General features: G+C 36.4%; 1 protein-coding gene across 1 annotated transcript in view; it reads right to left on the reverse strand.

Annotated features, from left to right (window-relative positions):
- Sgk1 (serum/glucocorticoid regulated kinase 1) overlaps positions 1-19,867 on the reverse strand; it is a 128,455-nt gene that overhangs the window by 59,987 nt on the left and 48,601 nt on the right. The window contains exon 2 of the mRNA XM_004874826.4: positions 18,560-18,775. Within this exon, the coding sequence (XP_004874883.1) occupies positions 18,560-18,775 (216 nt within the window). The remainder of the gene's footprint in view (positions 1-18,559; positions 18,776-19,867) is intronic.

The raw sequence follows: 19,867 nt of genomic DNA on the forward strand, positions 1-19,867 counted from the left end.
ATCTTTACCATGAAATGGAAGCCAGAGCCAACTGTATACCATACAATTTACGCCATTCACTGAAATTGTAGATAATTTCAGCCTGTGCATTTGCAAAACAGTCTATGCCATTTTTCCTTTAAACATCTTTTATGCTTGGTATTTCTGACTTGCCTAAATAAATATTATCATCCATAATAACCATTACCAGTCCTTTATGAGATTTCATGAAAATACATACAATTTTTAGTCTTAATCCATGAAATGAGGCCTATGATTTGTATCTTCAATAAGCAGCTGAGTTCTCACAGCTGTCATGATTTCTACTATGCAAAAAGTCAGAACTTTGCATTCTTCAGAGGCTAAAAATTACTCAGAAAAGAAACACACACTTTTTTTTCCTTCATGTGTCTCAGGTTCTTTAAGTCTGATGAGGATAGGTGGAAGAGCTCTGTGCTGAAAGGGAAAGAGTCTTTGTTCAAACCCAAGGAAGATCAGTCAGATTAACCTTTTCAGACTACTGAAAATTTCTCCTCCTGGTCTTCATGAGTTTAGCCAGGAGAGTAGAAACAGGCTATACAAATCCAGTCTTGCCAACTAGCAACTGTAGCTCAAAACATGTTCAATATTGGTACAGGGTCAATGACATCATTTCCCCACACAGGACACATGCAGAAGAATCTGAGAAACATCTGCTCTCTTCTGCCTTATTGCAGCTTTCTGTCCACTCATATATAACTAACACAACAGAGAGGACTCCTGAAGTCTGATGCACAAATGCTCTGCTCTCCAAGAGACTAAGGCTTATCAAGTCAAACACAAAGTGAAGTGTAGCCTATGATTAATGTTTCCATTCAAAATCTTTCATTTTTCTTTTTACCCCTCCCCTTCTTTAGCTCCCATCCTCTTTGAAGCTCTTCAGTTCTTTTACATCTTAACTTTATTTTTTTCCCTTCAGTTATTAAATCATAAAAAACATGGTAAATAAAGTTTTGTTCATGGGTTCAGACACCCTGTTTTAGTCTTTTTCGCATTTCAGTACTGAGAGCTCTTTAGTTAAAACTATCCTTTCCCAAATTTAGAGTCCTGATCTCTTTGCAAAACAAGGATCAAGCTTCTAGTACAAAATCTTAAGCATATTTATCCTTAACAAGGTCAGACCCGTAAACCTTAATCCAAAGCCACAAATCTCCAAAGGATGAATTTCTGGAATTCAATTCTCTCTCATAAATCTTTATTTCTACTGACACTTTTTATGTCTGAGATATTAAGTGGATCTTAATTTCTCAATGATAGGTGAAAAATTATTTCAAATGTCTTGTGAAAACCATTAGTGATTTGAACTGTTTTCCAGTTGAGCTATACTGTTCTTGTGCTAGATTTACCTGAAAGTTATAACAGGCTTCCAGGCCTTTGGTTATTTGTCTTATCTGTCTGGAGTTTGTGTCTTCACCTTTCTCTAAACCACTAACTTACTCCTTCTTCATTTCTTACTTTAGATTTCTCTTCCACTGGGAAGTCTTCACTGTAGACTAGGTAACAGTCCTCTATGCTGTCTATTCTTTCCCCATGATAGTACTTCTCACAGCGTATATGGCTTCCTGATTATTTGTCAACATTTCCCTCCTTTCCAGGAAGCACTATGTGGAGTACCTACTGCCCAGCCAACAACAAAATCTCTCAGTAAACACCACAGGGCTGAGAGGAGATTCAGCATCCTGGTGTTCCTGTCACTATGTCACATAAGTGGTCACTACTTGCAAAGTCCATTTTCATGCTCGCATCAAATTTGGTTGTATTGAAAATAACTCAGCTGCTGATATACTGAATTCTAACCCAAGGAGAAAACTGTTAACTGTCATCAGTTTCTTTCCTTCTTTTCTTTTTCTGGTATTATCCCAAGTTAATACACTTAGCATTTTCTAATCTGCAAAGACCTATAACCTCTGCTCCTTGAGTTACTTAACTAGGGAGCCACCTATCTGCTGCTTATCTAACCCAGCTGGGGTGCTGAGTTCTCACATTTTTCTTGGATAGGAATCTAGGTGAATCTCCTGAAATAGTCATTTAAAAATCAACCCATGTAGAAAATAACAGGAAATTTCCACCAGAGTAAAAGACAAATGTTTATTGAGAGTAGACTTGTGTATTTAAAGCTATTGAGGCTGATAGACGTTGGAAAAGTAAACTAAAATTATAGATAGAAGGCTGTGAAATTTGGCTGGGCTTTAAAGAGTCTCAGTGCGTTCTTATACCAATGACTGCTACTCAAGGTCAATAAGCATCTTGTGGAATGGAGCTGAGCCACTTATAGAAGAATATCAGTGTATTTCTGCTAGTGGCAATGATTCTTCAAAACATGATGTTACACAAATTGAGTTTTGTTAGAATCTTGCCTAGGAATAGTTTGTTTTATTTACTAGCTCACGAAGACAAGGATATCTAACATCACCACCTGAAAATGGAATGATTTATTTATCCTGAAAACCATGGACAAATGTGTGTCTCAGCAAATATATATGTTTTTTTAAGCGTCTGCCTCTCTGTAAAAGTAGAATGGGGGAGAAGAATTTACTAGACACGAATAAAGAATTCCACTAATTAAAAACTTTTACTTTCATTTTTTTGGGGGGTGATATTGGGAATTGAACCCAAGACCTTCACGTTGAGAACCATCCCTACCCCTGTTGCCCTTTTTCTCTTGAGATTGGGTGATGCTAAATTTCTAATTTGCTCAGGCTGGACTAGAACATGCAATCCTCCTGCCTTAACTGTCCATAGAGCTAGTGTTATAGATGTGTGCTACCAAGCCTGGCATTTTTCTTTAGAAGACTTAAAGAATCAGTCTTTTCAGTTCCCCAAAGGTTAATAACAAGATTAAATTATACTATTTTAAGAAATGATTATCAAATCTTTCTCTAATATCTTCAGTTTTGGAGTTTTATTTGTTCTCTATAGAGTTTTTTACATTATAAGGATGTTACTTGTTACATTAAATTCTATCATCTCAACAAGTAGCCTTCCCCCCAAATTATCAACTTTGAAGAAAAAGAAATTGGCAAAAATAAATCAAGTGGCATATAATCAAATTTTGCTTTGTTACTTAAATTCTGTTCTTGCTTATAGATCTATAGTAGTTCGTAAAAAGTCTTTTAAAACTTTAAAAGTCTCAAATTACTAAGAAGGGATATTATTTTAGTGGAAAATAGCCAGATGGTTTCTGGGAAGGACTATACTAAAAGAAATAAATTTTAATTAAAAGCAGGAAAGATTGAGTTACATACAACAAAAGCCAAAATAATGTGCTCAACTCCATGGGTGAGTGTAACCACTAGCTAAAGATTTCCAGGGGAGGACAAGGAATACTTTTCCTAGAATATTTTATGTTCTAAGCAGCCTGGATAGAGTCCCTCCTCTGTCCAGGCCATCCCCGGGAACATAGCATACTGATGGGGATGGATGTAACTTGTAGAAGGGCTTGTGTAATAAAAATGAAGACAGTATGAGTACAAACATAAACTTGCTTTACGTCAAAGTCCTGACCCTAAAGTTCTTTTATATGACTCTAAATGCACCACACGTATGGGTTGCTTTGCAGCTAAAGCAAGTTTTTTTTAGGTGACCAGAGGGATGAGAGAGTGACCTGAAGTCCCTGCTGTCCTTCTTCTCATGCCAGATCCTGGGAGACCTGTGATTCACAGCCCTCACCTTCGAAGGGGGGTGGGTGGGGTGGGCCCAGACCTAACAGAGGTAGCTCCTTGCTCCAGTAGCCCCAAGCAACTAGCTTGGAAATGTGGAGGACTCCTGGAAGAGGGCAATCCCATTTACTGGTTATCAGCTATGTCATCAGTCACAAAACACTGTCTGTAGGGCAGACAGAAAATCAGCTATAAGCCAATCTTTTCTCACATACAACACTTCTGTTGTGAAGAAGGGCTTACTTCATATCTTTTGGGCAGAGAGAGAGTATTCTTAAGTTTAGCTTTTAGGTAACATAGAAATCTTCTCTAATATTAAAAAAAGAAAGAAAAAGCAAATCTAGTCTTGTGAATTTAATAAGCAAGACTCAGATAAGAAAAAAAAAAGACCTGCCACAGATTGGATTAAAAGAAAATTTAAATTTATGCAGAAATAATCCATTTTAAATCAATGACAATAAGCTCAAAATCTAGCACACAATGAGGCAAGTTAGAAACAATTTCCACAAGGAATTGCAAGCCATAAATGTTAAAAAGGAAAGTTACTTAACATTTTTGATAATCAAAGAAATGCATATTAAATCAATGATGTATCATTTAACTAAATTAACAAAAATTAAAACATGTCAGTACCTTTAAGGTGTACAGTATTAGTGCTATAGGTTTATTCATATAGTCCTGGTAGCATTGTGTTATGGAATCAACTTTTTAAATTGGTCTGGAAAGATTCTAACAAGCATCATTATTATCTTCAAACCACTCTATTCCTGGGAATTTGTATTAAGGTTCAATTTATCCTAAAGTTATTCAAAATGAGAAAAAGACCTATAATTTTAAGCCTTATCCAAAAAAATTAATAAAATGAAAGCACTATCATTATGTATTGACCTGGTACAATATTAACCATAAGGATAATTATTGAATTTATGTTGTAACATAGAAATATGTCTAAAAAAGTTAGCATTACCATCATATATACACAGTGACAACAATCTTGCAAAAACAAGAAAATGAATATACATGGAGAAAAACTGAGAGAGCACAAAAATAACAGTTGTTGTATAAAGAAAAATGAAATTATTATTAAAGGTCACAATAATGTGGCTATAAAAATTCTTATGTGATTCTTTTTAAATCTTAGGTAAAAGTCAAGAAGGGCTTTTATCAATTTGGTAGATTTATATCAAAAGACATGAAATCTGAAAATAAAAATTGTAGCTAACTAAGAGCTCATAGCAGGAGCTCTAGGATAACAAGGTAATCTTTTTCTGGTTCTTCTCCAGAGAGAACTTCATGAATTGAAGGTTACTGAGGACACTGCAAATTACTGTGGACTAAAGGAAAAAACATTAAAAGGTTCAAAGAGAAATCAGTATGGTTTCCCCTATTTTATATACCCCCAACAGAAATAAATTTTTATTTTTTTAAAAATGCTGCCTTTCTAGACAAAATAGAATTCTAATTGTTTTGGGTAAAATGTTGTTTCCAATTCTGTTTACAATAATATTAATACTCAGATAAAATTGGCAATAGTTATTGTAGGGATTTTCACTATCCCAAGAAGACAAATTAATGCATCATTTTAAAACTTTCTCAAGACATTATTTTCAGGTAGTCTTCTGTATTATATTGTTATTATCATTTTTTAATTAAAAATGCTTGAAAATGTGATACTTGTTTTGCCTAAAGGTATTTACTTGCTTTCTAGTTCTTTGTAGCTTTTATTGCCCACAGCTATATTTGCCAATTAATGATACTTCAGATGCACTTTATAATTTTTAAAGGAGTTTCCACATATGAGCCCTCACTGGATTCCTGCTCTCATTCTTGTCTCTCATAGTAGCCCTGCTCATTCCTGCTCTCATAGCAGGTCTCATTCTTGTCTTTCTCCTCTGAGAAGCAGGAAGTCAGGTAAACTGCTTAAGGTCACATGACTGGCCAGTGGCTGAACAAGGTATAAAACTCAGGTTAATCAGTTTAGTCACATTCCAGGTATATGGAGCAAGAGCAAAGGGCATTTGCTCATTCTCCCTTAGTACTCCCAATTTTTGTTTTAGGTGACGAGGGCTTTCTCAAACATAGATGGTTAGAAATTGGGTGAGGAGGCCTGGAGAACCAAGGAGCTGAACCATCCCCAGCACCAAGGAGGATATGAGTCTTTTGGGCCACCATAACATTGCCCCAGCACCGAGGAGGTGAGCCACACAGGAGACAGCAGCACATACCCTCTATACCCCTTTTGAAATGAGAAGCCACATAAACAAGCCTCAAAACCAGACTTCCAGATCACCTAAAGCAACCCCAAAAGGAAACGAAATGGAACAATCTGATACTCAACCACCTGGACTCTCTGAACTGGTAACAAAAGAGGATCTGGAAAAAATGAAATCAGAAATAATTTCTCAGATAACAAGAGAGAATTGTGCCCATAGTGCAAGACATGATTAATAAATCTAGAGAGGACACAGATAAAAAAAATAGTGGAGCTGAAGAACATGAAGAAATCCCAACATAGGAAACAAATGGAATCCATAAAACAGATGCAAACAGATTTCCAGGTGATTAAAAACTCCACTGAAAGTTTATGCAGCAGAATGAACCAATGTGAGGACAGAATTTCAGATATAGAAGATAAGATTGCAATTAATGACCAAGAAAAGAAAAATTTCTTTAAAATAGTAAGGGGCCATGAGAAATCAATCCAGCAGAATAACATGTCTGATTAGAGTCAATGAAGAAACAGGAGAGAGTGCAGATGACATAAAAAACCTGTTCATAGGAGTGATGGCAGGAAACTTCCCAAGCAGGGGAAAAGAACTTGACATACAGATAAATGAAGCATATAGGACTCCAAATAAACTTGATCAAAAAAAAATCTACACATAGGCATATAATAGTTAAGATTCCAGAAACCCAAAAGAAGAACAAAATTCTACAAGGAGTGAGAGAAAAGAAACAAAGCACATACAACAGAAAGCCCATCAGAATCACAGCAGACTTCTCCATGCAAACCTTCAAGGTAAAAAGAGCTTGAAGTGATGTATTCCAAGCCCTAAAGGAAGACAGCCTCCAACCCAGATTGATGTACCCTGCAAAACTATCTTTCAAAATTGGTGGAGAAATAAGATACTTTAATGACAAAGAGTACCTTAGGAACTTCATGAATACCAAACTAGCACTTGAAAAAGTTTTAGGCAATATCCTAGGAAAAGACAATGAGAATCACAACCTCAGGAAGTGCAGCAGAATGAATCCATCAGGCACAACAAAAAATTAAACCCAAAGGAGGAGAATCCAACAAAAAGAAAAAGTCATGACAATGATAAGTCAATACATATTAGTTATAACCATCAATGTTAATAGTCTCAATTCACCAATCAAATGAAATAGACTGGAAGAATGGGTCAAGAAGCAAGATCCAACAATATGTTGCATACAAGAAACACACCTAATTCAAAAAGAAACTCATAGACTGAAAGTTAAAGGGTGGAAAACAATACTCCATGCAACAGGAACCTTAAAAAAAACAGGAATAGCTATCCTCTTTGCAGATCAAGTGAATTTCAAACCAACACTGATTAAGAGAGACAAAGAAAGACACTACATCCTTGTAAAGGGAACAATCCAAGAGGAAGAGATGACAATCATAAACATATATGCACCAAACAGTAGTGCGCCCAACTATATAAAACAAATACTAATGGACATGAAAAGTCATATAAGCACTAATACAGTAGGGGTGGGGAACCTCAATAACCAACTGGCACAAACAGATAGATCAACTAGACAAAAAGTAAGCAACGAAACACTAGAACTCAATCAAACACTTAAACAAATGAACTTAACAGATGTTTACAGAGTGTTCCACCCCCAAAATCAGAATACACATTCTTTTTTTTTTTTTTTGGTACTGGGGATTGAACTCCAGTCCTTGAGCCTGCGGAACAGGCGGTGGAACCACTGAGCTAAATCCCCGGCCCAGAATACACATTTTTTTCAGCTGCACATGGGTCTGTTCTCCAAAATAGACCACATACTCACTCATAGAATATGTTTAAGTAAGTGCAAAGGAATTGAAGTTATTCCCTGTATATTATCAGACCATAATGCAATGAAATTGGAGATCAATAGCAAAAGAGACCACAAGAATTTCATAAACACATGGAAAACAGAGGTTGGGTAGAACTCTTGAAGACATTGGTGTAGGAAATGATTTTATGGACTAAACCTCAGTTGCCCATGGGATTGTGCCCACTAGCACAATCAACAAGTGGGATCATTCTTATTAAAAAGCTTCTGCACAGCAAGAGAAACCACCAACAGTACAAAGAGACAACTCACAAGGTGGGAAAATATTTTGACCTGCTGTTTTTCAGACAAGGTCTACTGTTTAAAATCTATGAAGAACTTAAAAAAAAATCAGACCTCCCAAATTTAAAGACCCAATCTGAAAATGGGCATCTGAAATGAACAGACATTTCTCAGACAAAGAAGTAGAAATAGCAAATAAACATATGAAAAAATGTTCAATGGCACTGGTCATTTGAGAGATACAAATGAAAACAATGCTAAGATTCCACCTCACCCCCAAAAGAATGGCTGCTATCATGAAATCAACCAATAACAAATGCTGGTGGGGCTGTGGGGAAGGAGGAACACTGCTCCACTGCTGGTGGGAGTGTAGACTGGTGCAAGCACTGTGGAAATCAGTATGGAGATACCTCAAAGAACTAGGACTGGAAGTCCCATTTGACCCAGCTATTCCCCTGCTGAGTATCTTCCCCAAAGAATTAAAAGAATCATACTACAGTGATAAATGTGCACCCATGTTCATAACAGCACAATTTGTAATAGCTAAAACTTCAAAGCAGTCCAGTTGCCCATCAACTGGAGACTGGATCAAGAAAATGTGGATTTTGTATAAAATGGAATACTACTCAGCCATCAAAAACAAGAAATTAGAGACATTTATTGCTAAATGGATCCACATTGAGGTGATACTCTTAAGTGAAATAAACAGGACACACATGTGTAAATACCAAATAGTTTCTCTAGTGTGAGAAACTGCAAGTGTAAATAAGGACCAAAAGGTATAATAGATAATGTGAAATAGGAAGAAAAGGGGAAAAGGGGCAAAGGGGAAGTGGGTGGCATAGGGGAACAGAAAGAAGGGAATGGAATTAATATGAGAAAATGGAAAAATATAAACAAAGTCTTTGTAAATAGGGAGGGATGGAGGGGTTGAAGGGAGGCCAGGGGAATGAAGAAAAAGTAGGAGAGATTATGTAAAGGTACAAATTTCCAATGATGAATGTCATTATATTGTATACCTAAAATGTACCAATAAAATTCATTTAAAAAAAGAAAGAAATTGGGTGAGGAATGTGGTGAATTGTGGGTGACAAACTCAGAAATCACCAGACACCCTCGCCCCTGAGACCATAATATGTCATGTCAAGAGCAGAAAACTAGGGGGAAGGAGGCAATTTGAAGTACAATTACTTTAATCCCTGTAACAATTATGATGTAAATTAAAAGAAACCATACAATTTATAAAGACATCTGGGTGATTTAGGTATGTTTTCATAGCATCTGTTTAAGGAAAGATCAGAAAACCTCAAGACGATATCAAAGTCAGTCATTATGACTGACCATTTCTCAGCTGACCATTTTGCTTCCAAGCTCCCTGGGCTTCAAAGGAACAGCTCAATAATTGGGAGAAGAAATATAAAGGGCCAAGTGCATGTTCCTGGGGGCTGGTAGTCTGAGACATGGAAGTGAGGCATCTAAACTGCTAAACCAGCAATGAGGCTCACACAGCCCAGGGCTGTGTAAAGTCTATTTAATTAAAAGTGCCTTCTTTTTTTTTTTAATATATGGATTTGCATTTTTATTACTGAATGGACAGGTATCACTTTTTTTTCCCTTAAATTCTTTTATTGGTACATTTTAGGTATACAATACATTTACATTTATCATTGGGTGCTTGTACCTGTACATGATGTATTTCGGTTCTTATTTTTCCCCATTACCTGTGTGTGCTTTACCCCCTCCACCCTTCCCTATTTATATAGACTTTGTTTCCATTTTTTTCTTTTCTCATAATTTTTGCATTCCCTTCTTTCCTTTCCCCTTCCCCTCCTATTTCCCTTACCCCTTTGGACCTTTTCTTCATATTTCAAATTATCAATTATTCATTTTAATCTTTATTTACTCTTTCAGTTTCTCAGACTAGAGAAACTATTTGGTATTTACACATGTGTGTCCTATTTATTTCACTATTATTGTCTTTTCTAAATTGCTGAGATGGAAGAGGCAGTGACCTTACACTTAATCATGCCAACGACTCAGTGTTAATTCTTCTGTTTGTAGTAACGTGATTCAGAATGGCTCCAAGTTGGATGGGTCCTTCCAGAGGACTCTGACTTCTCTAGGACTGAAAAACAGCACACAGTGTGCCCTGGCTTCAGCTTTTGGTCGCTGACTAAGCACTTTCCAAGCTGCCTCCAATTGAAAGACAGACAGAGGAGTCTGAGGAAAGCCTCACTCAGCCAAATCTATCCCAGATGAGAGGGTAAACTTAATAAGAATCAGCCGTGAGCTGCTGGCGTGCAGCCTCTAGAATGCTCAGGATTTACAGCCAACATGGGCTGCAGAATTTTCTGTCCTAGTCTCTCCATTTCACACTAAAATTTTTTTAAAATGCATGAACAAAATGTTAATTTCAGCTAATAAAGGCAAAGGATGGAAGTCAGGGCTCACTAAATTTATAGCATGTAGAAGATGAGAACATGAACACCTTAGATTTCATGGCTACAAGGAGAGAATAAATGGGCACCCAAACAAATATTGCACAGGCCAGAGCAAGGTAATTGACAAATGCTGCATAACTGAGGTGCACTGGAAGCATAATCTTGTGTTTTCCATTTTCTTCGAGTGTCTTTCTTTGTAGTGATAGAATGGTTTCAAAGGGTGAAAACACCATGTGATGCTGCCTGACTTCCTACTGATAGCATAGAGTTGTAAATATTTACTTTCTACTTTACCCTAAACCCGCAAGTAATATATTAATAAGGCCTGGAAAAATTCAAGCAATATAGATAAAGCTAAAGTCCTTCTTGTCCTATCTCCTCCACTTCATCGTTGCCTGTTAATTCTCATCCCTGGAAGGTGGTTATTACAAATTCAGCTTGATATCTATCTATCTATATATCTATATCTATCTATCTATCTATCTATCTATCTATCTATATATATATATAGCCATATCTTCTTATTGACATTTAAATATACAAGGGATGTGATCAGAACATACAGTGAACATTTAAATAAAAATTATTACAGTAAAAGACACATTGGCATTAATCCCCCTCCAAGTACTCCTTTGCTTCATACACATTTATCTCATCCTTCTTGCCACTTTCTGAAGCAATTTTGAAAGTCCTATTTTGTGAGTGTCTTTATGAAGTGTGATAAAAAATAATACGGCAAATACTGCTGCCGAGTGCCATCCAATGAAAAGGCAGGCTCACAAAAACAATACGGTGTAGGGCCGGGGATTTAGCTCAGTGGTTTTGCCGCCTGCTGTGCAAGTGCAAGGACCCGAGTTCGATCCCCGGTACCAAAACAACAACAACAACAACAACAACAAAAAACACAGTACGGTGTATCTTCATCCTCATTTTTCACTGGATCTGTCATTATGCAAATTCTGGCTCCACCTCAAAGTCTAAATGCCCACAAAAGATAAATATTTTGAATCTATATAAGACATCAAATCAGCTATGAAGCGCAGCTAAAGACACTCATGAAAGAGGACTTCCAGAACTGCTTCAGGAAGAGGCAAAAAGGATGGAATAAGAGTGTTTGAAGTGAAATGTTTTGAGGAAAATTAATGGCAATGTGTCTTTTACTATAATACATTTTTTAAAGTTTAAGCACACCATAGTTTAATCATACTGCTAGACATTCATAAACACACACATACACATAAAAATAGAGAAACAAATATAAAATATTTTTAAAATAAATGGATGAATGCCATATACATACTCATCTTCAACATGTTTCTCTACTTTAATAAATGTTGGGATATCAGCACATATGGATCTCATTCTTTCTAGTTGCTGCATAGTAAACAATGGTAGGAATATGCCAAAATTAATTCCCTATGAGTTTACTATTCTGCAGTGGTGCTACATCTGCCTGGCAAGCACAGGGTCCTGAGTTTGATGCCTGGTACCGAAAACAAAAGATTTTATGATTCTGTTATCCACTGATGTTTCACATTTTTTCACCATTTTCAGTATTGTAATGGACATTGTAATGGACTGTCTCCATTATCACATAAGCAAAAATTTATCTAGGGTAGATGTGGAGACATGGATTTTCTAAATCAAAAGGAATTTTGACATTTTAAGTACAGAAACACTGCCCAAAAGGTCTTCCACTAAGTGTTTTTCCCCATACTTTTTAACAACATAATATTCAACCTTTGACAATCTGAAGGATTAAAGATGAAGGGGTAGTTCATTGTTTCAATTTGCATTTCCCTGGTGGTATTATAAGCACTTAAAATAGATTTTAATTTCCTTTATTTCCTATGTAAGCTCAGGGTTATTAGGAAGGGTGATTGTGAATTCCAGTTGGATTGGTTGGTTGGGGATGGCAGTTGTCTCTCATATTGTTCTGGTTTGTAATTTTATCTAATTGTGTGTGATCAGCTAGTATGGCTTACATGATTTCTGTTTTTTGGGATTTGATGAAATGCATTTCGTGATCTAATTCTTGATCTGCTTTTGTAACTGTTCTATGTATGTTTAATGTGTATTCTTTGTTTATCAGTCTCCTTCTCCTCCTCTGTAGTGCTGAGGACCAAACCCAGAGACTCTTGCATGCTAGGCAGGCACTCTACCACTGAGCTACACTCTCAGCCCTGTTTTCTTGAACTAGCAATTTCTGGGACAAGCATGGTAAAAATTCTCCTATATAACATTAATTTGTAATTTTTGCATCATATTATTTATTGTTTTAAATATTTACATGTTACATGAATAACTGTGTGAGTGTTTTATCTTCTTAGTAAATATTTTTCGTTAGTATGGTCCTTTTAATTTTTGTCTTAAATTGCATTTTGTCTGATATTTATGTGCTAAAATTACTTTCCTTGTGTTAGACTTTGCCTGGAATGTGTCTATTTTCCAACTTTCTGAGTTCATTTGAATATACAAAGTTGAAGTGTCCCTAGATTTTGCAGCAGTTCTTTGCTATGATCATTTTGTACTATGATTTACTGACTTCTTTCTGCTTTTCAGTGATTTTAAATTATTTCTTATCCCTATAATGGCATGGCTTCTCTCAGAGTAGTGCTATAAACTGAGATATATGTGTTTTCTGTTATTTAAATCAGGAAGGAGAGAAGCCATTGTATGACATTCAGCCTGCCATCTTGATTGAATCCTATGCTTTCCTTATCACCAGATTTCTTTCCCCACCTCTTCTCCAAACATTCCTTCTCTTCCTTTGAGTGTGGTTGATCTAGATAGTGACGGTACTGTGAGAGAAGTGGTGCAAAATAGAGTTTGTGGATATATTCAGTCCGTGCATGCCCAGTGAAAAAATACTCTGGTCTCCATTTCTTTATGGCCTACACACTGACTTCAGGCTGAGTGCGACAACTTGTGCTCCCCTTGCTCACACTGTTCAGTAACAGCTTTCACAGCTCTGTTATCATTTCTCTCATCTCATCCCACAAAGACCTGTTTAATTTATAAGCCATCCATTTTAGACAGCACTGCCAGTGACATCACGATATTGACATTCTTCTGGGTGATTTATTGGCAATGCAAACACCCTAATTTCTTCCATGAAAACAAACATATTTAAAGTCCACCAACTGCACTGTGGGAAAGGTGTGACACAAACTAAGAGCAACATAACTTTCAGTGATTTTTCCTTATTAAAAGTAGCATTCAGAATATATTCATTTCATGTCAGGAAACAAAACCCACAATGACTCATAAAGGATTTGAACTTTCTTCTTTTCTTATTTAAAACATTCTCTACAGTTTATCTTTCTATATTTTCTATATTTTATCTTTACACATCAAAGGAAGCTTATTTTTATGTGTAGGTCGTAGCATCTCAGACTAAACATAGCATTTTAGGCTAAAAATGGCTTGCTTAGTTTAGATCCATCATATGACATTTGAGAAATTTTGTTACTTGCTTAAGTTGATCCACTGACCTGGGGCAGAGCTGGTACCAAAATATAGATAGCCTGACTCCAGTACTCTATTTACACATAAATTTACTTTTACAAAAAATTTAATTTTATCTCACCTGCAAACTACTAAAAAACTCCTAGAAAGAAACTCAAAAGTAAGCATGTAATACCTCAGATTTTGTAGGCGAGTACTTGGAGTAAAAAGGATGAATTAAAGATTTGTATAGAATAGTGCGTATCAGGAAATGCCAGGAGAAGAAACCTAGTCTTTCCTACTCTTTTTATCACTATCTCCAACATCTCATAGTCTCTCCACATTCTTAAAACACAACACTTCCTAAAAGGATAGATTTGCTTTTTCCAGGGACTATTTCATCCCTATAGGAACATAAACTGTAGGGTTTTTAAAAAATTTTAAAACACAAGGGTTTCCTTGATTAGTAGTGACCTTAGGAAAAATCTATCAAAATCTGAGAACCAGGTAAATTAGAGAATGGTTTACCTATTATCCCAGATAAAGTAAAAAGATAAAACACAGTATTGTCTTAAATTCCTTCCAGCTTTGCTGTTTCATTGTATGTGGAAATTCATTTAATCATTAATCTATTCCCAGCTCCTATCAAATGGGGTGAGCAGTAGGCTCTCAAGTAAGTATTTAGAACAGATGTTTGGGCTCTGTACAGGATGTGTAGGGTCCTCTCTCTGCCTCTAAATCTTGGCTAGTTCTTTAGTCCTTAACAAATTGGTCATCTCTTTTAGAGTTTCCAAACTATAGCCAGTGGATTGGCCAAAGGCTTTTTTATAATGATCACATTCATCATTTGAAATTTGTACTTGTACATAATGTATCTTAATTCTTTTCTTTTCCCATTCCCCTCTCCTCCCCTCCCTTCAACCCTTCTAGTTGGGTCAAATGGAACTTATAGTTTTAAAGTTTTGAGGACTCTCCATACTGATTTTCATAGTGGTTGTGCCAATTTACTCTTCTATAAACAATAGAGAAGCCCCCCACCCCCGCCCTCTCCAGCATTTCTTGATGGCAGTCGTTCTTTCTGGAGTGAGATGGAATCTCAGTGTTGTTTTGATTTTCATTTCATGAATGACCAGTGATGTTGAACATTTTTTCATTTATTTATTTGCTATTTGTACTTCTTCATCTGAGAAATGTCTACTCATTTCAAATGCCCATTTTTAGATTTGGTCTTTAAATTTGGAGCCATCTGACTTTTTTTTTGAGTTCTTTATATATTCTAGATATTAGCCCTTTGAGGAGAAGATGGTAAAAAATTTTTTCTTCTCATTCTGGGGATTACCTCTTCACTCTTTGCTGCTTTATTTTGCTGTGCAAATGCTTTTTAATAAGATAAGATCCCAGTTGTTGACTCTTTGTAATATTTTCTGTGTGATTGGGGTTTTGTTCATAAAGTTTTTGCCTACACTTATATCTTCAAGACTTCTACCTATTCTATTTTCCAGCAGACTGTTTTTGTTTTAATATTTAGATCTTTGAAAAGAATGTCTACAACAGCCAATTACAAATGCTGGCAAGGCCGTGGGGAAAGAGGAATACTTCTCCATTGTTGGTGGGAGTATAAATTGGTACAACCACTATGAAAATCAGTATTGAGATTCCTCAAAATACTAAAACTAGAGATTCCATTTGACCCAACTATTCCCCTTTTTGGTATCTTCCTGAAGGAATTAAAAACATCATACCACAGCAACACAACCACACCCATGTTTATAGCAACACAATTTATAGTAGCTAAATCTTGGAAATAGCCCAGATGCCCATCAATAGATGAGTAGATAAAGAAAATGTGGGTTTTATATGCAAGGGAGCACTACTCTGCCATAAAGAAGGATAAACTTGAGGGATTTCTAGATAAATGAATGCACCTTGACACTGTACTTTCAAGTGAAAAAAATTGGACACACATGTTCTACTATCACATTGTTTCTTTTGTGTGAGAAACTGAAAAAATAAATAATGATCACAATAGATGATAGATGTTGGGAAGAAGAAAGAAAATGTTTAAATGGGAAGGGAAACAATGTAGGGGGGACAGGGGAAGGGAAGGAAGGGAAAAGTAAATAAAAGAGAATAGAAGGAAAAAATGGAAACAAAGCTTTTTTAAATAAGGAGAGGAAGAAGGGATGAAGGGAGAGGAGGGGAATGGGGCAAAAAGAAGAATCAAAAGGTATCATGTACAAGTACAAATTCCCTACAATGAATGTTATCATTATGTATGTCAAGAGTACCAGTAAAATGAATGAAAAAAAAAGTTTCGCCTAATGCAAAAACTTTAGATCTCTGATCCATTTTAATTTCAGTTTAGTGCATGGTGAAAGATATGGGTCTAGGTTTAATCTTTGATATATGGAAAGCCAGTTTCCCAGCATCATTAATTAAATAGGCTATCTTTCTTCCAGGGAAGGTGTTTGGCCTCTTTGTCAAAGATAAGGTGGTTGAATGTGCTTGGAGTTGTCTTTATCTTCTAATCTGTTCCACTGATCCTTGGGTCTTTTTTTTTTTTTTTTTTTTTTTTTTTGCCAGTACTCTGCTGTTTTTATCATGGTAGCTTTGTAGTATAATTTTAAGTCAGGGGATGTGATACCCTCTATTTTGCCTTTGTTGTCCAGAATTGCTTTTGGTATTCTAGATCTCTTCTGGTCCCATATAAATTTTAGGACTGTTTGTTCTAGTTTTATGAGGTATGCTATTGGTATTTTGATCAATACATTAACTCTGTATAAAGTTGTTTGGTTGTTTCCCGGTACCTGGGATCGAACTCAGAACCTTGTGCTTGCTGCTGAGCCACATCCCCCGCACTAATCCATATAAAGTTTTGGAAGTATTTCAAGCCAAAAGTTTTTGTAGATAAAAAAAGTTTTATTTGAACACAGCCAGGCCCATTCATTTAACTATTGTCCCTAAAAGGACAAAGCTGAATAGAAATGACAGACTGCATGACCTGCAAAGCTTAAAATGTTTACTCTCTGGTCTTTTACAGAAAAAGTATGCCAAGCATTGTATTTAGAATCTACTTATTCCCTTTTATGATCAACTTGGAACTAAGCCAGGCTTAGCTGATATGTAAATTGCAAGCATAAGTAATAATCATATATATTTGCATGGAACTTTTTAGATTATGAAAGGTAGGGCTTAAGGTGTAGCTCACTGGTAGAACACTTGTTTAGATTATGCAACATTTCATACATGTTATCTCTTCTGATTTTTCCAATAATCCAAGAAAGTAGACAACCAAGTATTAATTTCCCATGAAGAAACAGATTTGAAGATATTACATAACATCCTAGGGTAAAATGGATTAGACACCTTTAATCTTCTAACAGTGAAAATAATTCCTTAATCTCTGGAAATGCTTACCTGGTTAAAAAAAAAAAAAGAGGGGAAGGTAGTGGTAGCTATTGACATTTGTCATGGTATATGCACTGACTTGAAATAAGCTGTTGGAAGATCACCTGCAATTAACTGTACTTTGTAATAATGTTGTAACTTCTAGGTGCTGTATTTTTATGACAATATGCTGATAAGAAAAAAAATTTAAACTTTAAGTAATGGTTTTTTTTAAAAAAATCAAAATAAATATGAACCTAATTAAGGATATGTTAAAAATACAGCCTTAAATATGTGAAATCTTAGAACCTGCAAAATAAGTCAGTTAACTGGTATCTCTTAGGTTGACCAAACAAAAAGCCCCCAAAGCTCTTGGAGTAGCAGAGAAAAATGTCAATAAAATTATATGTCTATGTGAACTTGGGAAAATAGTGAGGAGTTGATAAAGAGCTCTGTAAATGGGTCAAATCATGTTGAGCTAAAGATTTCAGTGGTAGCTATGGACCTATAGATGGCTATTATCATGTTTTATGTATTATCCAAAATTGATCTGTAATTAGCAAAAATAATAATGACATATATTTGCATGGAACTTTATAGATTATGAAATGTAGGGTTTAGGATGCAGCTCTGAGTGATTAAACAACTAATGAGGAAGTTCTAGGTAACAAACACATTGCTGTGCCACTTTTAGAATAGCATAAACATTAATACAATATACTGTGCGATTCCAACTATGAAACACTCCATGAAAGACAAATCTATGGAGAAGGCAAAAAGATCAATGACTGCCAGGAGTTGGGGTGCAGCGGAGAGAAATAGGCAGAGGGCAAAGGATTTTTAGGACAGTGAAACTGCTCTGTATAATACTATACTGGTGGACTCATTTCATTTGTCATTTGTTAAAATCCGTAGAATGTACATACAATACCAGGAGTGAACCCCAATGTGAACCATGGACTTTTGGTGATAATGATGTGTTCACATAGGTTCATCAGTTGTAATAAATGTGCCACTCTCTGAGGGTCACTTATAATGGAGGAGGCCGTGCACGTGCATGGCCGTGAGGGAGGTGCGAATGGAAAATCTTCTATTCTCTATCTGTTGCTGGGAACCTGAAACTACTCTAAACTATAGGGTCTGGTTTTAAACAATTATCAAAATGGGCTAACAAAGGCTACAGTTCTGTGTTTTCCTCAGAAGCTTTATAAATGTGTTATTAAAACATTTCTGGGAGCAAAGAGAAATGTTTAGAAGCCCTCCAGGAAAATGAGCTCAGAGCACACATGAACTTACCTCACATCCAGACTGGAGTTCCCATGAGCATGATTCCTTTTCTGGAGGAAGCATCCCCCTCTGGAAAGCATGGTCACCCAGGCATGTCTGACACAAGGCGTGCTCAAAGTCAGGCTCCCCGGGAGGGATGTGCACCCCCGAGGGGCCTGTGTACTTCAGGCTGGGACTCTGATGCTTGTCCACGCTGACCATCGGGCTCTTGATCCATCTCCGTACCTGCAGAGTACAAAAGAAAAGAGGAAAACAGTTGCATTCCACTTCCTTTGATGTTTAATGAGGCTCTGGTGGGAAACTTGGTGGGATGGATACACATGAAAGGATAATTTGGCCTTAAAACTTTCCAAAGCTTCACACAATTGGTCAATGCTGATCAGTCACTGGCCAGCAGTGTGTGTGTAGCTACTCATTTTATCTCGTGGAGTTTGTCTCCTCATTTATAAGATTGGGATAATATTTCCTCTGAGGTTGCAAAACTTACTATCTTTTATCTTGTTTCATGTCTTCACGGTGCTGAGGATGGAATTTAGGACTTTGCACATGCTAGACACACTCTACCACTGAGTTATATTCACAGCCCTACAATGTTTTCCAATGTCTAGGTGCTTTGTCTGGCATAGGATCAGTGTTCCATAGGCGGTGACTATTTTTCTTAGAGTCTTACTATTATGATTAAGTGGATGGAATGATAGTTCACACATTTCTAAGGTAGATTGCGAGTTATGCTTACTAGGGAGAACACTAACACCATTACTTAGTACCTAATCGTCACTAAGAAAGTTAATATGTATTTCACTACTGCAAAAACTTGGCTATAAAATAAATTGCTTTGGTTAAGAAATCATCTTGCCTGGGGTGGTGGGGCAAGCCTGTAATCCCAGCACTTGGGAGGCTGAGGCAGAAAGATCGCTGCATGTTTGGAGCCAGTCTGGGTTACATAGTGCGTTCATGACCACCCTGAACAACATAGTGAGACCCTGTCTCAAAAACCATTTAAAAAAAGAAAGAAAAAAGAAAAAGGAAAAGAAATCATCTCAAATTTGTTTTCCAAGTTCTAAAACTTACCGCTTGTCTTACATGCAGAATTTCTATTAAGGTACATATGCGGGTGCGCGCACTCACAAATACAGCTATCCTAGTATTACAGGAAATGGGATTTTCCCAGCACTTTTAAATATTTTTGTTTTTAATTTTGAAACAAGGTTTTGCTAAGTCATTATGTAGCAGGCTGGGCTGGACCTTGTGATCCTCCTGCCTCCTGCCTCAGTCTCCGCAGTGTTGAGATTACAGATGTGTGCCGCCATGCCTGGT

This window comes from Heterocephalus glaber, unplaced genomic scaffold (assembly GCF_053883595.1).
Source record: "Heterocephalus glaber isolate CG9 unplaced genomic scaffold, H.glaber_assembly_v1.0 deba00001550, whole genome shotgun sequence".
NCBI classification, from domain to species: Eukaryota; Metazoa; Chordata; class Mammalia; order Rodentia; family Bathyergidae; genus Heterocephalus; species Heterocephalus glaber.